At 58.2% G+C, this 19852-nt stretch overlaps 7 protein-coding genes across 7 annotated transcripts; 3 read left to right on the forward strand and 4 right to left on the reverse strand.

The window, feature by feature from the left end:
• Positions 1–363: 363 nt before the first annotated feature.
• SPSK_05981 (uncharacterized protein) lies at positions 364–2713 on the reverse strand (the record flags this gene model as incomplete). Its single annotated transcript, XM_016732689.1, has 2 exons — positions 364–2613; positions 2702–2713. 2 exons carry the CDS (start codon positions 2711–2713, stop codon positions 364–366), a joined length of 2262 nt encoding a protein of 753 aa, XP_016592062.1.
• Positions 2714–3489: 776 nt separating this feature from the next.
• Positions 3490–6474, reverse strand: SPSK_05907 (uncharacterized protein; the record flags this gene model as incomplete). Its single annotated transcript, XM_016732616.1, has 1 exon — positions 3490–6474. One exon carries the CDS (start codon positions 6472–6474, stop codon positions 3490–3492), a length of 2985 nt encoding a protein of 994 aa, XP_016592063.1.
• A 402-nt stretch (positions 6475–6876) lies between these two features.
• SPSK_06274 (uncharacterized protein) lies at positions 6877–8314 on the forward strand (the record flags this gene model as incomplete). Its single annotated transcript, XM_016732980.1, has 3 exons — positions 6877–7262; positions 7378–7945; positions 8030–8314. The coding sequence occupies 3 exons, from the start codon at positions 6877–6879 to the stop codon at positions 8312–8314; spliced, it is 1239 nt and encodes a 412-aa protein (XP_016592064.1).
• Positions 8315–9202: 888 nt separating this feature from the next.
• Positions 9203–10555, forward strand: SPSK_06301 (uncharacterized protein; the record flags this gene model as incomplete). The annotated part of the gene is made up of 1 exon (XM_016733007.1): positions 9203–10555. One exon carries the CDS (start codon positions 9203–9205, stop codon positions 10553–10555), a length of 1353 nt encoding a protein of 450 aa, XP_016592065.1.
• A 384-nt stretch (positions 10556–10939) lies between these two features.
• SPSK_06141 (Smc5-Smc6 complex subunit NSE4) lies at positions 10940–12712 on the reverse strand (the record flags this gene model as incomplete). The annotated part of the gene is made up of 1 exon (XM_016732848.1): positions 10940–12712. The coding sequence occupies one exon, from the start codon at positions 12710–12712 to the stop codon at positions 10940–10942; it is 1773 nt and encodes a 590-aa protein (XP_016592066.1).
• Positions 12713–13226: 514 nt separating this feature from the next.
• Positions 13227–16235, forward strand: SPSK_05906 (phosphatidylinositol 3-kinase; the record flags this gene model as incomplete). Its single annotated transcript, XM_016732615.1, has 1 exon — positions 13227–16235. One exon carries the CDS (start codon positions 13227–13229, stop codon positions 16233–16235), a length of 3009 nt encoding a protein of 1002 aa, XP_016592067.1.
• Positions 16236–16786: 551 nt separating this feature from the next.
• On the reverse strand, positions 16787–19741 carry SPSK_05912 (uncharacterized protein; the record flags this gene model as incomplete). Its single annotated transcript, XM_016732620.1, has 1 exon — positions 16787–19741. One exon carries the CDS (start codon positions 19739–19741, stop codon positions 16787–16789), a length of 2955 nt encoding a protein of 984 aa, XP_016592068.1.
• Positions 19742–19852: the final 111 nt, after the last annotated feature.

Genomic DNA, 19852 nt, shown 5'->3' on the forward strand with positions numbered 1-19852 from the left:
AAAAAAAAAGATAAAAAAATAAAAATACCGAAAAACAGCTGCAATAAAATAGTACAAACGCTTGATTCTATTTTAGAACCAATAGTCAGAGAATCTAGGTCGTCTGTAGTAGAGTAGGAAATGCAGAGAATACATATGACGGTAACAAAATGGTGGTAGAAAATAATAAAACAAGAAAGCTAACCGATATACACCAAAAACACTATACAATCGAGGTAACCACAAGACGCGCCTTAGCCCAGAAACAATACTACACTCCTTAAATGGTCTTGGGGCCAGAAACAACAAAAAGATACATCAACCAATATGAAAGATTTAAAAGCCGTATATACCGTATCTCGTACAAAAATTGCACCTGTGCATCTATGCGCTGGCTGCGTCCTTCGCCTCCGCCGGCGCACTTGCAGCCGCAGACTCGGCAACATCAGCAACAACCGGCACATCAGGCTCTGCTGTCCTTTCCTCCGTCGATGGCGCTGCCGGTGTGTCGTCGACAGCAGGAGCCGCTGCTGCTGGAGGCGAGACAGGCGTGGGTTCCTTTGGAGGTGCATCGGTCTCTGCCGCCGGCAGTGGTGGAGATGGAGTTGGCTCGACAGGAGCGCTCTCAGCATGTGTCGAGGTAGGCTCGGGCATGGCTGTGGGCGGCTCCTCAGCAGTCGCTGGGGCCGCATCAGGCTCTTCAGCAGCGGGCGCCGGAGGCGGGGCCGAAGGCGCAGCAGCAATGGCCGGTTCGGGTGCAGGTGCCGGCGCCGAATCGGGCGTCTTCTTCTCTGGGCTTGGCTCGCGCGCGGCTGCCGGCGCAGTTTCTGGTGCAGTTTCTGGTGCTGGTGGTGCCGACGCCTCCTCGGGCTCCGGATCGGCAGCAACCGGTGCTGCTGTCTCCTCGACCGTGGGTGTTGGCTGACGTTCTGGCTCCGGCTCCGCATTGGCAGCACGAGGCCCAGTGGTGGTCTCAACAACAGAGTCTACAGCCATTGACACCGGTGCCGGCTCCGGCACGGCGGGGTCTTCGAAAGCAGGCGCTGTTTCAAGTGTTGGCTCAGGCGCGCTCTGTAGCGGAGGCTCGTCGGCCGTCGCCTCATCCTTGGGCACCTCTGCAGGCGTCTCCTGCAGTTCTGGCTCGGCCGCAGCAGGCTGTTCTGCCGTCTGGTCCAACATCGGCTCGTCTGGCCTCTCCTCGACCTGTTCTGGTTTGCTCTCCGGCTCGGCTGACGGCACCTGTGCTGACTCCTCTTGCGACGGCTGTTCGCCAACCACGTCCTGCTTTGGCTCTTGCTCCGAGCCGGGCTTTGCTTCGAACTGCGGTTGCGCAGGCACGTCGGTCATCACCTCGTCCTTGGGCTCCTCCTTTGGCTCAGGGGCAAGTGACGATTCGAAATCGTCCTTGGGAACAACACTCTCGCTGGCAACTCCTTCGGCTTCCGTGCTTGTTGCAGGCAGGTAGTCGTCACCGACCGGCGGGAGAGGCAGCTGCTGCTCCAGCGACGGAGTTCCTTCTGTTGCGGTCACACCATCCACTGGCGCCACAGCCGCCGCACCTTCGACACCTTCAGCCAAAGGCGCAGCGGGGTCGCCTGGGTTGCCGGCGGCTGCCGCTGCTGCGGCCGAAGCAGCAGCAGCGGCAGCGGCAGCACGGCCGCGATGCAGACCCGGGGGCAGGACGCCCTTCTTGCGACCCCGGCCGACCTTTGGCTTGCGCCGTGGCGGAGGCGCCCGCTTGCGGTTCGGTGTCCCCTGCAGGTCGCCCTGCTGCTGTTGTTGCTGCAGCGTCGGCGGCAGGTCGCGCGTTGAGGCGGGCAGGAGGGTCGTGGACAGGATTTCGCCGTCGACCACGTGCTGCTGGCCATCGGCGAGCGTGACGGACTGCTCGTAGGCGTTGCCCGCGGCATCGAGGCGGCGCACCCTGGCCACGGTAACCATGGGCATGGCGAAGCTGGCGCTGGCCGGCATGCCGTTGCTGTCAGTCAGCTGCTTGGGCGGCAGAACAATGGTGTTCTTGCGGCGCTTGGCAAGATGAGAGGGCATGGGCGAGTCGATGTCGCGGGCCATTTGCTTCCACACTTTGACAGCGTAGCCACTTTCCTTGTCCTTGTTGTTGTTGCTGCTGCTGGCAGTGTTCTTCTTCTTGTCGCTAGCACCGACAGCGCCGTTTGCATGTGCACTACTGCCCGTCGCGCCACCTGCCGCAGCACCGTTGCTTCCGTGGCCTTGTGCACCGTGACCGTGGCCGGCCGTACCTGTGCCAGCCGTTTTGCCAGCCACGCCTGACGCCCCATTGGCAGCATTGTTTGCACCAGCCGCCGTAGCAGCCGCACCGTCGGCTTCTGGCTCCTCCTCCTCGACGGGCGCGCGCCGTTTGTACAGGATGCCGGAGCGCGCAGCGCGCAGCAGGTCCTGGGTATGGGGTGGCAGCAGGTGCCAGTCCTTGGGCATGCCGTGGGGCAGGTCTGTGGCCCACCGATTGTTGCTTTTGGATTCGCTCGTGTGGGTGGTCACGGGCGGTTCGATGTTGATCCATTCGTGCCGCCACTGGCGGACGGGGAGGCCCTCGAAGTCATCGTGCTCCGGGTAGGCATTCCGTACACCACGTCGCGTCTGCGTACTTATTCTATACTGGAGAGGGGGAAAGGTAGTATTAGTAGGAGCGCAGGATTGCGTGCCAGTTATGGTCGCGCTGCGCGACTTGCAAAGGGAAACATACAGATGGAGCCATGGCGAAGAGAGGCGCTGGGGCCGTCCTGTCAGCGCCCGTGTTCGGTCGCCGTTGTAAAGCTTGTCGGCTGCGTCGCCTCAGTCATCCAATGGTCAAGTAGAGGATCGCCTCGCGTGATAGAATTGTTGTGCCGTGACGATCGTTTCGGCCGTTTGTGCAATCGATGGACTCAGACGTGGTAGGATAGCTTGGGGCGATGCGCGGATGGAGCAAACGCGACGATGGCGATGGACGCTCAATGCTGTCAATAGGCGAATTTGGTGATCGATTTGACTGTGGGATGCATCCCAAAACTTGATAGAAGGACCAAAAAAGTAGGATCGCGTGCGCCAAAGAAGGGAGCGCGGCGTTTTTACCGCGAACGAAAGATGATCTGGGGGCCGTTTCGGGGTGGTCGGCGCCGGAGTATGGGCTGGTTGTCGCGGAGGGTCGTCGCGCGTCCCGAACAGTTCAATCAAAAATCGCTAGCAAAGGGGTTGGCTGGTGAGAGGATCGCGACTAGGGCGAAAACTGAACAGAGAGGCAGATTGCTGGTTTGGAAGATTATGTAATGAGATATTATTATCACGTGATAAGTTATGGGTCCAGAAGGAACTCGACTTAGAGTAAACATCAATCTCACGTTGAAAAGATGACAGGAGTAACCTTGGATCGAATAAACATTGTGAATATTTTTTTGCTTAAAATAATTATTAAAAATTCTGAATTGTATGAAACGATGCCAAATCAGCAACCAGTCAGGCTCCCCCTCGTCGACCCACTGACTCAGTCCACGGCTACAGCTGGCTCACATGGTTCAAACCCCATGCGAGCCACTGGGCCACGAGCCACAAATAATCCAAAACGCTGTCGTGCCACACGGCCATCAGGTAGACAAGCGGCCCTATGATGATACGCGGATCAAAGAGCGTTGGGATGCAGGCACAGAAATGGTACGGCCCCGGTACGAGGAGCGGCATGGTGGAGCAGGAGCCTGTGTCGTGTCGGTACCGCAGCACAGCCGTCTGGAAGTACTGGGCCGGTGCGTCGGCCGTGTTGTTGGCGTCCAGCCAGAGGTTGCGCTCACTGATTGTGCTGACGAGGAGAAATATGCTAAAGACAACAAAATTGAAGATGGTGAGCTCGGCGAGGGCGTCTCTGGGGAAGAGAATGTACGCGTGGCGAATACGTTGGCGATAGGCCAGGGCGAGTGCCGTGCGAGCGTCGTGCAGTTGCAGCGAGGCAATGGACCTGTGCGATGCCGGCGAAGCCACGAGAGGTAGATCAACACCAGTGGCGTCGTCTGGTACGTCTGCCTGGCCGCGAGTCCTGTTTGGCAGCGGTGGTAGACTCAGGCGCTGTCTTCGGTTCCACAGCCGCAAGGCGATGTTTGTCAAAGTCAGGTAGGCTGGCACCAAGAAAGCAGACCGGATCCACCGGCCAACCGTTTCGACATTGGTCTTTTGCTTCACAATCATGAGAAGGATGGTCAACAGGATGTCGAGTATCGATGCGAAAATACCCGTGCCGAGCGGTTTGCGGGCCCGCTGGATGATGTAGGCGGCGGTGCCGCTATTAAAAAGTGACAGTGCCGGTGATGGAGGCGGCGGTCGTTGGTTGAACTGTCGAACTAGAGGCGTAGGGGGTGGTGCTGTTGCGTGAAGCATGCGCTGGACCTCGTTGACAAGCCGTTGCCTGTCCCAATTGGCCATGGGTGTCGATGGAGTCGCCGGGACAATTGGAAGTGTTGGGGTCAGAGGTGGGTACGGCGTCAAGGGTGGTATCGGAATTGGTGATACCGGTGGACGGGTGAAATGGCGAGACGATCGGCGTGATGCTCTCCTCATGAAGTCGGACGTGGAAGGCAGTTCCGGGAGTAGATCTGTCTCGGTTGCGTGTTGCGCCGGATTATCTTCTGTAGCGGAGGGGCGTTCGTCGTGCTCGCCCTTCGCCTTGCTGTTTTCTTGTTCATCGCCTTGTTTGCTGTCCTTTGTTTTATGCTCGACTTCCTCGTTCGTCTCCGTCTCTGTTTCGTCCTCTTCCGCGCCTTCGTTTTTCATGGCGCCTTCTCTACCTTCTGCGACCTGGCCTTGTACCGCCTCATTTTTGTTTTTCTCCTCTTTGGTAGCCTCTTTATCTTTGTGTGGAAACTCTCGATCAATCAGCTCCCGCAGCAGAGTGCGCAGCTTGTCCATGTCCCTGGCCCTGTCCTCCGTCTCCGCATCAATCTTGTCTCGTTCATACACCGCTTCCTTGGCTAGCTGTAGAGCAGCGTCCCGCTCGTCCTCAAGATCGGCCAGCTGTTTCTTGACGGCAGCCGTGGCAACTTCATGAGCTTCCTCCTGAAGCGTTTTAAGCAGCGAGTCACGTTCTGCCTTTGAGGCGGCCGCCTTGGCCCTAGCTTCGGCCCTGGCTCTGCGGCGAGCGTCCCTGGCCTCTTGTCGTTCGTTCCGCTCTTCCTCTGCCTCTTCTTTGGGCTGCTCTTGAATATCGTATGTCTTGTGGCGATGCGGGTTAAGCGGGTTGGACGAGTGATCGCTGTCTTCGTCGGCACCAAATTTGGGACGAAGCGAAGGAGAGCGGATGTTGAGGTAGTCAAGGAGATTCTTGTCGTGCAGCTCGGCGGCCGACTCCAGTTCGGAGCTGGATGCATCTTCGTCGTCGTTGAAGACGTCATCGTAGCTGCGTTTGACGGCACGCGTAGCCCGCGTGATTCGTGCATCGCGTTGGGCGCTATTCTGGAAAGCCCGCACGACGGGGTCGTATTCGTCATCATTGTCCGAGTCAAATGCCCAATGCCTGGCAATACCGGCCTCCATGATGGAGAAGAGAGTGTCGTCATCATCGTCATTATCATCGTCGTCGTAACTCTCGTCCCCGCCATCCTCGCCGTCTGCATCGATGTTCTCGGATGGATGGGAATTTTCGAGGTCGTCTCGGCTAGTGTCTTGAGTTGGTATAGTAAAGAAACGCATGGGTATCGAAAATATTGCGAGTGCGCCACGCCATGGTTCCTTTACTGGAGCTGGCTTATTAGGCTCGTCGGGCTGGCCTGGCTGGATGGCCGTCCTTCTGTTGCGCCACAGTCCCTTCCGGTGCTGCTCCATGGACCAAAACAGCATGTTCACGAGCCTGCCGAGGTCGCCGAGCACATGCATTGGGCCCTGGATGTCTTGGGACAGTGCATCGTGAACGTCCTGGTTCTTTTGCATCTCGACCCGGAGAGCCTCGTTAACGACAAGAAGAATGTGATGGAGTGTGACGCCGCTCTCGTCGGCGAGACGCATAGGCCGTGGTGGCCGGTCCGGTGGAGAGACAGGCCGCCGTTCCTTGGCAATGGCAGCGGCAGCGGCATTGTTGAGGGTTATGTCAAGCGGCGGCGGTCGCTTCGTCTCCTTGCTCTTGTCGTGTTTGCCGTCTTTTGGCGCTACTTCTTCGGGTGCGGGCTCAGGCTCAACTGGAGGAAGAGCTGGCACAGACGGTTTTTGTATGGCGACAGGCTTGACATTGCGCTCAATATAAGGCATATTTGCGTTCAGCTTTCTGGCAAAACGGATCGGTCTGCCTTTGCCTTCCGGGCGCCTCGGTGGTTGCAACGCCCGTGCTTGCCTTTCCAAGCGGGCTTCCAGAATTTCCTTTTCCTTTGCCAGCTCGGCAATTTTCTGCTTTCCAGCGCGTCGCCGCGCCCTCCTTTCGGCCAGCTCGGCCTCTGTCAGCGGTGGAGGCTGCTCCCAAAAAGGCCGCCGCACCTCCTTCTGTTTCGGTTTCTCAGGCTCGTCCATATTTGCGGATGTTATTTCGAGAAATAAATTAAATCAAAGTCAAGTATCGTAACCTTGGATAAGCTTGACGTGGTGTTGTATCGCTATGAAGCTTCGTCGGATGCTGTTTTCGAGTTGACAATGTTAGGAAGAACAGCCCGTGAGCTCACTTGCTCGTCGAGCGCAAAAAGAAAATGTCCTTGCATTTTCTTCTTTCATGTTATTTCCCTCATTTTTCTCTTTTCACGCACTTCTCCCGTTTTCCCTGCATTGTATCTGGCATGCGAAGTCTTTGGCCCCAACAGAAAGGTATATTGACCGGACGCAGCCATGTCGCGTTTTGGACAACAAAGAAAACACGGAAAGGACAAAGAAGTGTGTCGAAGAGTTGAAAGCGTGGTGCATGTCTATTTATTGATAGTTATGTTTGGAGAAAGAAAAGGCCGTGCATATGAAAGGAGAACGGAAGTCAAAAAGGGGAAGCCAGGGAGGGAAGTCGGCTGGTGCGTTCCTGCCGTTCTAGTCGGACTGGCGACACTCCCATGCCATGTTCTATTTTTGCTGGATGCTTCCGAATTCGGCAATTTTGCCTTGCAAACCGAACGAGGGAAGGAGCCGGCGACGGACTTCAGAGGTTGTTTGTACGGAGAACTATTCCTCGGGAAGCGCGAAGCACGCCGTCCAGCCCTGCCAGGCGAATGGCCCTGGCTCAGCGAGGTGCAAGGCGGCGGAGCGCAGATCATTCCTTCCTCGCACTACCTGATCCGCCCTGTTTTAAATTGCGAAGTTCTTCCCCGCCATTTCTCAAAGTAAGACGACAATTCGTGTGCGTCGTTTGGTACACCGGTCTCTCGCGCTGACGGACTCGTCCCGGCGGTAGATGCGGTGTTATGATTTAAAGTCCGGCTGACCTGATTCAAATAGACAACTGCGGAGTAGAGATGGCATTGTTTTTGTCGACCCGAACCCAGTTCGCATCGTCCATCGACCGACTTTATTCCAGTACAATCCAATTTCGCTCAACATGAAACTCATCATCGCTGGTGCCACGGGCTACACCGCGACCGAGCTCATTCGCCAGAGCTTGCGGCGGCCCGAAGTCACGTCCGTCGTCGCTGTCGCGCGCAAGGCCACACCTGTGCCTAGCGACATCGCCCCCGGCAGCTCCGACGCCGCCAAGCTCACCAGTGTCGTTGTCAAGGACTATGAAGGCCCCTACGACGCCGACGACCGCGTCAAGACCGCCCTTGCCGGCGCTGACGCCTGCATCTGGACCGTGGCCATCACGCCGTCCAAGTCGTCGGCCTATCCCTTCGACGAGGTGCGCCGCGTCTGCCAGACGAGCACGCTCGCTGGCCTGCGGGCGATCCACGCCGCGCGGGGTGGCAGCACCAAGACCTCGCCGTTCCGTTTCATGTACATGAGCGGCATTAACGCCGAGCGCGACCAGACCAAGACGCCGAGTTTCAAGCCCGAGTACAGTCTGATGCGAGTGAGTCTTTTCTTGTCCTGGCTTCGGTGGCTTCGCCCGATTTTTGCCCTTGCTTCATCGCCGACATGCTGACACGGTTCCCAGGGCGAAACCGAAAACCAGGTACTCGCCTACGCGGCCGAACACAAGCCCGACGTCGAGGCCATTATCGTCAAGCCCGGCCTAATCACCAGCGGTCGCGTCGTCCAGGACTGGATTATGGCACCGCTTCTCGGCTTTGTTGCCGGCGTACCCAGCATCCCGTTGACAGTTCTCGCGTCGGTCATGCTCGATGCAGCAATCAACGGCGCCAAGACTGACACACTTATGCACCACGACATGTGCAAAATTGGCAAGGAGCTTGTCGAGAGCGGCAAGTCTTCGTCGTGAGATGGGTGGGAGGGGACTGAGACGAAGAATGTAGCACGTACTGAAATGCAAGTGACTATATCATTACCATTCATAATGTGACATTGACGACAGGTCGAGAATGTGTATCTGTCGCACTTGCAACCAACACCGGAACGCGTCGATCGTTCCGATACAAAGCTTGGCGGAGCGTGTAAGTGGTGATCGGGGGAAATAGGAAGCGCACCGTGGCTCAGCGCACTTAAACGCTAAGATTGCAAAGGATAAGATTACAGCAGGCGGCAGCGGAGGCCGTCTGCATCAAATAACCACGGAACACGGCAATGCCCAGTTGGCCGGAGCAACTCTGAGCAGGGGAATATTGTGCAACGCAGACATCAAAGCTTGACTCAGACGTCATGTGAACAGACTTGCAATTTCCTGCATTCCATATTTCTCCTTTTCTTGACTCTGGACTAAGATGCCCTGAAGGAGGCTAACTTCAGCGACTGACAAGCCAAAATACGACAGTAGGTACGACCGAAGGACACACAAAAACCCAAAGTCGGGTGCAAACACCCCGATCTGACATGGAAGAGCCACATAAATAGAAAGCCTTGTCAACTGCATTTTGCTCCCTGCGTCTGTGTTGAACAAGGGGTTAATTCGCCCAATTATTTTCAAATAAGTTCGGACAATATCTCAGAAACTTACAGGGTACAACAACGTAGACTATACGGTACGGAAAATAGAACTGGACGTCGTGCCTGCCTCATTGGTCTACAGACTGACTGCAAACGGCACCATACTCGGACTGCAGCCCTAACTCGCTGCAGCAGGCAGGCCCAACCCGGCCCGCACACAACGTGCCTCAATATTCACACCTCTCCACACGTTGTTCGCGCCTGCCCCTCCCCGTCCGTTTTTGTTATGGCGACTGCCCTTTTCCGCCGCCCTTTGTCTTCCGCTTTTTCATCCGGTGCTGCCTCCTCGAACACAAAGAACAAGCTGAACCGCAACGGCGTCGCCTCACCCAATTGCACCGCCTCCTTCATTCACACCACCTCGGCCATGTCGTCAGCAGCGCCATCCCAGCCGGCGCCTGACCGCGACAGCCAGACTGTCACCCTGCCGGACGGCCGCACATTGGGCTTTGCCGAGTATGGCGCCCCCGAGGGTGCCCCCGTCATCTACTTTCATGGCTTTCCCTCCAACCGCCTCGAGGGTCAGGCTATGGACAAGTCCGCCAAGCGCCACAAGGTCCGGCTCTTGTGTCTCGACCGCCCCGGCTACGGCCTGTCTACGCTGCAGCCCGGTCGTCGCATGCTCGACTGGCCCGACGATGTCATGACCTTTGCTTCGACCCAGAACCTGAGCAAGTTCGGCGTCCTGGGCGGCTCCGGGGGCGGTCCCTATGTGCTGGCGTGTGCGTCCAAGCTGCCGGCCGGTGTGCTCACACACGCCGGCGTCATGTGCGGCGGCGGCGCCTTTGACAGGGCGTCTCGGGTGGCGGGCGTGGTCCCTCGCCGGTCGCGGGTGACGGCCTGGTTTGCGACATATTGGCCGTCGGCGCTGCGCGTGATGGTGGCCGGGTTGGCGGGCACGATCCAGTGGGTGGTGCGAACGCGGATGGTCTCGCGGTGGATCGACAACTGGTTTGCGGCCATGGACAAGAAGGAGGCGGAGCGCAAGACGGAAGAGAAACAGAAAAAAGAGGCGGCGAAAGCCAAGGCGATCGCTGTGGCCGACACGCACAGCGAAGGCTCTATTGCCGGGTCCGACTTTGAAGAAGTCGCCGCCGTAGCCGCATCGGTCGAGTCGCTGTCGACCGTCGCCACGACAAAACCGGGGTCGACCAAGGCTGCCGATGACGATGTGCATGATGTGCATGAGGTTGACCCCGAAGACGAGGAGGACGGTGAGCCCAAGCGCAGCATTCCCGAACGGCGCGAGGCCATGTTCCGCGCCCTCTTTCACACGTTTGCGCAGGGTGCCGAGCCGACTGTGCAGGACGCCCAGGTGCTGTGCAGCGACTTGGGTTTCCGGTTCGAAGACATCACATATGACCCCGTCACGTTCTGGCACGGCGACCAGGACACCAACACGCCCCTGCCCTGGATCCAGCAGATTACCGACCGCATGCCGCACGCCGTCCTGAAAGTTTACCCGGGCGAGTCGCACTACTCACTGGTCGGGCATATTGATGAGATCGTCGCATACTTTTCACCCAAGGCCAGCGAGGCGGGGGAGAAAACGGCTCCCGAGGATGCGGAAGGCAAATAGGCGAAGCTCAACAACAACTCGTGACCGACCAAGCCGACGTCCGGACCAAACAATTGAACAACAAACGAGACACAACATACTTCGCCACTCCTTACACCTTTTTACAACTCCACTCTGGGGCCCTACCTCCCAACAACGTGCCCTCTTCTCACTACATTTATACATTCAGCTTTATTTGTTCCTTTAAGAGATATCCCCACCACTGTATATTATATTTTGTTGCATAGCCATTCACATGTTGTAGCGCTGTTGGCTTTCTTCTTTTTGAATATATATTTGTGTTTAGAAGAAAACAAACAAAAATGCATCGGCTTTACATCATTACTTGGGAAGTCTTGCCTATCCTCCGTTGTGTTCCTTCTCTTAACCGTCCAACTTCCCACTTCAAGTAAACCACGTCTGCCCACTTGGGTGTGACGGCTCTGCCGACTCCCGGTGCTCAATCATCGGTTTCGTGATATTAAACAGTTCAATCATCTCCTTCCACATGGCCATGTCGATGGCCAGAATCAGCTGATGCCGCTGCGTGTCTTCGGGCGCATTTCCACCGTTCTCTCCGGCCTCGTCATTGTGTGCCGCGTTCCGGTTCTTCTTGCCCCGCCGCCTCCCGCCACCAAGCTCACGCTCGTCCCGCCCTCCACCGCCTTCCTCGTTAATCGCCTGCACGCGCTCACCACCGCCGTCCTCCGCCTCCGTCGGGAAGATGGACGGCAGACCCGTGTGGTCGTAGGCTAGACCTGCACGCCCGTCGCGCACCAAGAACGAGATGTAAAACAGATTCTCGACCGTCTGCGAGAAGGACAACGGGTTCACCGCGAACCGGATCAGGTCCACGCCGCCGTTGCTGTGGATGCCGACCTGCTCGAGCAGCTGTTGCATCGCCGCCGCCATTGCGGAGCCGGGCTCGTCCCCGTCCTCGTTGTCGTCCTCCTCGTCGAGACCGGCCGCCTGGATCCGCCGCACCAGTTCTGCGCCACGCGCCACCGCGCGCCGCAGCTGCTGCAGAATGTCCGTTGCCAACGTCGTCAGGATGTTGTCGCTCTTTTTCGTCGCCGCCAGCTCGTCTGCCTGCAGCACCTGCGGCCGCACCTCGCGCAGCTCCGCCAGCCGCAGCGCCGCTGTCCGCTTGCGCTGCACGCGTGCCTTGTCGTCGCCGTCCGCCGGCGCCATGCGCGGCAAGAACCGTGCCAGCGCGGGACGCCGTGTGCGTGGCAGGCACGCATACCGGCCAAAGTGTTCCCAGTCCAACGGCTCCCATGCTGCCCGCCCGTTCCTCTGCACAGCACCACCCTCCTCGTCCTCAGCAGCGCCGTCGTTGTCGTTGTCGTCGTCGTCCCCGCTGCTGCCACTGTCGTCGCTCATGTCGGCCAGCTCGTCCACCACCGCCTCCGCGCCCGTGGCGGCCGCTGTGCGCGCAGCGGCCGCGCGAGCCGCCGACCGTGCGGCGGTGCGAGCTGCCTGGGCCCGGGCCCGCGCGTCCCGAATCGCCCGCCGTGCACCGTCGTCCGCGTGGGCCAGCGCCTCCCCACGCCGCCGCTTGCGCTGCGACCGGGACAGCTCCCGCGCGTGCATGTTCTTGATGCCCCGCCCCAGCCGCATGTAGTCTTGGCATCGCGTGGCAAAGTCCTCGAGGTCGATGCCGGTGTGGTCCTGGCGTTCGGCCAGGAAATTGGTCGTGCGCTTGAACGCCAGCTCCGACACGCGCAGCACGAGCGTCGCGTCGATGGTGGCCTCGGTGGTTTGCCGCGTCTGCCTGAGCAGGTGGCTCGATTCGTTGAGCAAGTCGTGGACGGCGTGCGAGTCCTGGTCGTAAAAGGCGGCCTGGTCGGTCGTCGTCTGCTTGATCAGGCCCCGCATCTCGCGCTGCAGCATCCGCCGGTGTGCCGCCGCCTCGTGTGCATCCACATCATCGTCGTAGCCGACTTCATCCCACTGGACATCCTCGGCTTGCGACAGAGAGAGATCGACCGGTGCAGACCGAGGCTCTGACCGTTCTGACCGTTCTGCCCGTTCTGACCGTTCGGCACGACTACTTCTGCTAGAGCTACCGACACCATTGCTTCCGCTCGTCGAGCTCTGTCCGTTCTTGCCCCGATGGACCATGTTTCGAGACTTGGGCGTCGCTAATGCCGTACTTGACTGACGGCGCGAAGACATGCCGAGATGTGTAGTCGGAAAGTCTGTTATTGGGTGTCGTGTTGATTCGCTTTTTAAGTCTCCGTCATTTGCTAAAGGTAAAGCCCAGAAGCTGGCCCGTCGTTCATATCTGGCTCGCCGCTGCCGGGTCTTCCTTTTCGTTGTCGCTTTTGTCGTCACTTATTAGTCAACTAACGACGCGTACCTAAAGGACCCGACAAATACAGCGCGACGTGCGTGCCGTGTGTGGTAAATTGGTGGGGAAGTCGGCAGTCTGCAAGATTACATAACACTTCATCGATAAGCGCAAGCTGCTCTGTTCAACGTCGTATTAAGCACCAGGCCCCACTAGCAGTACTTGTAGCGCCGCACCGCAGCTTCCCTTACAGCTAGCTGCCTATCTTCACTGTCGAAGCTCAGAGCCTCGCCAACTCTCATCAATCACACAACGAAGGAGAGATCGAGAGGAGGAGCACAACAACCCCAGCCAGCGGCCACCACCCGCTCAAGACAACACGCAATACTTTCCCGCCTGATGGAGCCCTTCTCGTTTGCCAGCTCCGAGGCGCTGAACCTGCCCGTCAGCATCCGCATCGTCAGCCTCGAAGGCGACGAGACGCCCTTTCTCGACTCAACAATTATCACCCATCCCGAGATCCGGCACGTCGGCTCGAATACCAGCTTCAGCTCCGATCTCTATGCAACCGCCCAGGTTTGGGCCGGCTCCAAGCCCTTGACCGTCCCCGTCCAGACCGCCTACCGACCCTTCAAGTCTGAGCGCAAATGGAACGAGTGGCTGCGCCTGCCCATACGCTACTCGGGACTGCCGGCCAATGCGACCGTGGCCGTGACGGTGTGGGACATCTCGCCCGCCGGTTCGGGTTCGGGAACCGCCGCGAGTCCCGGCCACGCCGTGCCCTTTGGCGGCACGACCATTCCTCTTTTCGACAAGGACAACCAGCTGCACAAGGGTAGATACAAGTGCCTGGTGCATCGCCTGGCCGAAGCAGACGGATACGACAACTCGACGACACCGGCGTTTCCGGACAAGTTGTCGGTGCGCCGCCGACGACGGACAAGAAAAGTACGAAATCGGGACAGCGGTGGCGGCAGCGATGACGGCACCGTCCACGACAACGACGACAACGACGACGACGACGACGATGCTGATAGAGTCGACGGCGAGGACGATGGTGTCGATGGGACCGGCGACGACGCATCGCCATTACGAGATCCAGACGAGGTTGAGATCGAGCGGATGGACCGGCTGTTCAAGAAGCACGAGATGGGCGAGATTCCTCGGGTTGAATGGCTGGACCAGCTGGTCTTCCGTGGCTTCGAGAAGCGCGTTATGCGCAGCGCTGCCTCGTCGCTAAAGGTGAAGCAGGCATACACGGGAGCAGCGGCAGGAGGAGCAAACGGCGACAATCCAAGTAGTCAAGGCAACGGCAAAACCGCCAACCGCAGGCCCGGCCCATCACGATTCCTGCTCAACGTCGAGTTCCCCCGCTTCGATTTTCCCGTCGTCTTCGTCGATCACGAGTACCCGCCACCACCCATCTCCTCCCTCCAAAACCTGTCGGCGTCGCAATCTGGCATCATTCTCAAACCACCACCAGAAGTTCACCTCGGGCCCGGAATCGATGGTGCTGTCGGTGACTCTGCTCTGGGTGGCCGCTTGGTCCGCGTCTACGACCCAGAGGTCGGCGCCCGCGACAATCCGGCCGAGAGCAAGCACCGCCGGCTCGTGCGTAGCCAGCACCGCCACGGCACGCTCGACAAGGACCTGAAGCCCAACGCCAAGGTGCGCGACGAGCTCAACGTCATCACATCGTACCCGCCAACACAGGCCCTGTCGTCCGAGGAAAAGGACCTGGTGTGGAAATTCCGGTACCACCTGACGCGCGAGAAGAAGGCCGTCACCAAGTTTGTCAAGTCGGTCAACTGGCAGGACGCAGCCGAGGCCAAGCAGGCCGTGCAAGTATTGGGCCGCTGGACCAACATTGACGTCGACGACGCCCTGGAGCTGCTGGGCCCGACGTTTGACCACCGCGCGGTGCGTGCCTACGCCGTCGAGCGCCTGCGCAAGTCGGGTGACAGCGAGCTGCTGCTGTATCTGCTGCAGCTGGTGCAGGCCCTCAAATTTGAGCACATTTCCACCACTGAGGCCGAAGCTGGTGCGGCCGCTGCAGCTGCTGGGCGTGACAATGACGACAATACACTGATTGCTGCCGGGCATACCCGGCGAGAAGCCGAGCTCGCGGCTGCTGCTGCCACGACAATACAGGACTCATCTCTGGCCCGCTTCCTCATCACACGTGCGGCCGGCAATCTCATGCTGGGCAACTACTTTTACTGGTACCTCATGGTCGAGTGCGACGACCACAGTGTGGAACAGTCGGCCGAGTACCGCGCCGTCTACCGCAAGGTGGCCTACGACTTTATGGCCGAGCTGGAGCTGCGGCCCGGTGGCTCCGAGACACGAAAAACGCTGCGGCGGCAAGCCGAGTGGGTCGCTGTCATGGCCAAGATTGCCGGCGAGGTCAAAGAGGCACACGAATCCATTGCACGGCGTGTCGAGCGCGTGCGCCACTTTGTGCAGGATCTCAAGAACGAGCTCGTCACGATCGACCCGCCGCTGCCTCTTCCCCTTGACCCGGCCATCGAAATCACGAGCGTGAGCGCCGACGACGTGGCCGTCTTCAAGTCGTCGCTGCACCCGATCAAGGTCTCCTTCCGGGACACGCAGGGCCGCAAGTACCCGATTCTGTTCAAGATGGGCGACGACCTGCGGCAGGACCAGCTGGTGATCCAGATCATCACGCTGATGGACCAGCTGCTCCAAAAGGAGAACCTCGACCTCAAGCTGACGCCCTACAAGATCCTGGCCACGAGCAACCGCATGGGCTTGACTCAGTTCGTGCCCTCCGTCAGCTTCCAGAGCCTGGCGGCGCGCTACAAGGGCGCGCCCAATGCGGCGCTGGCCTACTTGCGGCAGAACAACCCGGACGCCCATGCGCCGCTAGGCCTGCGCCGCGAGACGCTCGACACGTTTGTCAAGTCGTGCGCCGGCTACTGTGTGGTGACGTACATTCTGGGCGTGGGCGACCGGCACCTGGACAACTTGCTGCTGGCGCCCGACGGGCACTTTTTCCATGCCGATTTCGGCTTCATCCTCGGCCGCGATCCCAAACCGTTTGCCCCGGCCATGAAGCTCAGCAAGGAAATGGTCGAGGCCATGGGCGGCAGCGGATCGGAGCACTACCGGCAGTTCAAGCAGTACTGCTTCTTGGCGTACACGGCGCTGCGCAAGTCGAGCAACCTGATTCTGAACCTGTTCAGCCTGATGGTCGACGCCAACATCCCCGACATCCTGTGGGAGCCGGACAAGACGGTGCTCAAGGTGCAGGAGCGGTTCCACTTGGAGCTCAACGAGGAGGACGCGATCCGGCACTTTGAACGGGTCATTGACGACAACCTCAATGCCATTGTGCCTGTGGTCATTGACCGGCTGCACGAGTTTGTGCAAGCGTTCCGGGCGTAGGGGAGCTCTTGTTTTGGGAATCGAAGAAGCGTTGCTGGGCATTGTATATAGAGTAACCTATAGGCGCAATGACGATGTTATGACAACACACGAGGGTATTTATTCCTGGCTAAGAAACTTAAAGTGAACCAGAACCCGTATCAACTATACGGGCCTTTTTGAGGGAACATCTGAAGTCGAGAAAGTAAGCAAAAGCAAGTAGTCAAGCCAAAGTAGCTATTGAACGGAAATGTGCAACAAAATTATGCCATAAATCTCTGTCCCTCGTTTCTCTTTTAATTTTCATTATCATTGATATGCTGCACCCTCCTCTTCCGCCGGGACGGCCGTGTGTACATTACATAAATACATCGTGATATATGCATAACAATGTTGAGAAACATAAAACGCTCAATGCCGTGAAAAGAATTTTTTCAGACGGCCAAATAACAGCAAACGAGGTATAAACAGGTATAAACAGTCCAAGCACAGCGCATGCTTTAAATGTAAGTTTGCCAAAAGCACAACGATGTAAATGCAAAAACGCCATATTTTAATCCGTGTGGTCCTCTTTATAAGACCACAAGGCTGAAGACGATGGTGGACATGGCCACACCAACGGCCACGTACGTGTTGGCACCGCGCTGTAGCGACCAGCCGGCGGCCGAGGACGCCGACGCCACGAGAATATCATCGACAATGTGGGCCACACCATTGGTCAGGACAATGTTGGATGTGGTGATGAGTACGCCGTTGACATAGTAGTTGTTGTTACGGTCGACGGCAATGGTGAGCTTCTTGCCATTCTTGGTTGTCAGCACCTGCCCGTCACTGAGATTCGGCAGATAGCCGACAGTGTCATTATCACCGGCGACCACAACATGGTCCTCAACAATATTCTGGATGTCCGAGGCCGACAGCGAGGCCGACAGCTGCGCCGACTGCACCGCGGCGTTGTTTGGCACAAAGACAGTGATGGACGAGGTGTTGTCAAGAGTATCGGTGAGGCCGGCCGTGTCAACGAGGTTGGCAAACTGGGAGTAGCCCAGGATATCGTCTGTCTGCGACAGCGTGGCCGGAATGGTGAAGAACCCGTCAAGCACCTGGATGACACCACCGGCATAGTAGATGTCGGGGTTGTAGAGCGAGACGGATTCGCCAAGGCCCGAGTAGAGGATAACAGTGGCGTTGGTTGAAGTCGTGTTGGTGCTGACCGAACTGTTGTCGCGGGCGTGGAGGGAGTTTTGGGCGTTGAGCCGGCGGTAATCGGACACTACCACCTGGGTCGAGCCATGGAGATCAGCGGCCGCGTCGTTGGTCGAGATTGTGGCACCAGGGATCGCGCGCAGACGTGCGAGATTCGTCTCTTCTTTGCCGGCCGCCAGCTGGGCTCTCTGAACGTCAGCGGGCGAGAGCGTGCGACGGTGCAGGTTGACTGCTGGGGTTTGTGACGTGGGCATAGTGCCGTTGAAGTACTTGTCGCCAACAGCAAAGATGGTCTGTACAGACGCAGAGCTGTACAGTGCCCAGAGACCAGGGTCGGACTTGAGAAAATCCAAAAAGTTGCCACAGCCTGCAAAGATCAGCGCATCATCCAAGGAGGCAGCAGTAGATAGTGTCGCCGCACCACCGCCACCCGACCCGGAGCCAGAGCCAGAACCTGAGCCGGAACCTGAGCCTGAGCCGGAACCTGAGCCGGAGCCAGAACCTGAGCCGGAGCCAGAACCGCCTCCAGACCCACTCCCGGTGCTGCCACCTGAGCTGTCTCCTGAGCCAACACCGGAGTTGCTACCACTGGTGCCGCCGTTGTTTCCTGAGGCTGAGCCTACTGGTGAGTTGGAGGCAACATTCGGGGCAGCCGGGCTAGTAGCAGTATTAGCCGTAGGTGCTACAGCAGCCGCAGTACTCGATGCTTGTGAGGCAGCCTGGGATACGGGCGAGGCATTCGACACAGCAGGGGCAGGGCTGGGAGAAGTGTTAGGTGAGGAGTTGGTCGAGGAGCTGGGCGAGGAGTTAGGTGAGAAGTTAGGTGAGGAGTTAGGTGAGGAGTTAGGTGAGGAGTTAGGTGAGATGTTTGGCGACGTGGTAGGTGAGGTATTAGGCGAGATATTAGGCGAGGTATTAGGCGTTGTACTGGGAGTCGCATTGGGAGTCGTCCTGGGTGTTGTGTTTGGTGAGGTGCTAGGGCTCGTCGTAGCGCTAGGAGATGTTGGGTTGGGAGAAGTCGTAGGGTTCGGTGATGATGTAGAATTTGGTGAAGTGGTAGGGTTAGGAGAAGTTGTCGGTTTTGGGGATGATGTTGGCTTAGGAGAAGAAGTCGCCTGGGGAGTCGAACTGTTCTCAGGAGTTGGCGTAGTGTTGGGAGGAGACTCTGTACTAGGTGTTGATGTAGTCTCAGGTGTTGTAGATCTCTGGGACGTTGATGTTGTCTTCGGCGACGAGGTAGTCGGTGGCGTCGTAATCGATTTGGACGAAGTCGAGGACGAAAGGCTTTCTTGCGGACTTGACGTCAATGCAAAACTGCTCGAGGAAGGCTCGACTGATGACGACGATGTCGTCGAAGTCGGAAGCCCGGTGGGTGTCGTCGCAATCAGAGTGATGCACTCCGAAGTGACCATTGGGTCAAACGAGATACACGTAGAAGTCAATACAGTCGTCGAGTTGGTCTCGCAAGCATGTCCTGTGCTGTGCCACGTCCAGGCCGGTGTAGATGGAGTCGGAGGTCCAGCTGATGTTGAGGGTGGAGCCGTCGCGCCACTGCTACTCATGCTGTCCACCGAACTGCTCAAAGGCACGGGGCTGCTTGGCTGCGATGCTGTCGTAAGGGTACGCTCGGTTTCTGTGGTATATCCAAGACCGGACACCGTACCTGTTGTTTGCCAATTGAACAGCGGCAGGCGCGGCATACCCCAGCGCCGCCGCTTCGCAGCGACTTCAACATCAGCCGTCGCAGTGAGCCCGCTGATACCTAGCTTGATGTCCAGCACGGTGACGGTGATGCCCTTTCCTGGGGAGGTTGTCGTTTTCGTTGGTGCCGTTGGGCAGACTGTGGGAACGAGAATTGTCTCGGTCCAGACGGTGGTGACGGTGACAGCAGTGAATATCGTGAAGGTTGAGCATAATACGTTGAAGCCGGGGTTCAGGCTGTTGGACCCCGGCTGCACACCGTCCAGCACACCGATCCCTGCCGACACATGCGTGTTCTCCCAACCGACGCTGACGGTGGCTTCAGTTGGGTCGGCAGCAGGTGTCGGCGCTGGAGTGTATAGGTTGATATGGGTGGGTGCGGTTGCAGTTGCAGGTGTCGGTGCTGGTGCGTAGATACCCGCGTCGTTGTCGTTCGCGGCTGTGGTTTCGACGCGGACCACACTGGTTGCGACGTCCGCGGCGACTTCGTCGGCCAACCCATCGACTAGTTCGCGAGGATGAAGAAAGGGAAAGGTCGGCCAGGCTGACGTAGTCGGCAGCGAGGCAACAAGGGCAGCCAAAGTTGCTATGCGCCGGATTGGCGGCCGTGATAGCCACATTCTCTGGTGAATGTGTGTAGGATGGGGAGGAAGAGGAGGGAGAGGGGAAGTAAGGACGACACTGAGAGAGAAAGAAGTCTCACGACGAGGCAGAGAAATGCATAATCTGTC

Source organism: Sporothrix schenckii (assembly GCF_000961545.1).
Source record: "Sporothrix schenckii 1099-18 chromosome Unknown Cont38, whole genome shotgun sequence".
NCBI lineage: Eukaryota > Fungi > Ascomycota > Sordariomycetes > Ophiostomatales > Ophiostomataceae > Sporothrix > Sporothrix schenckii.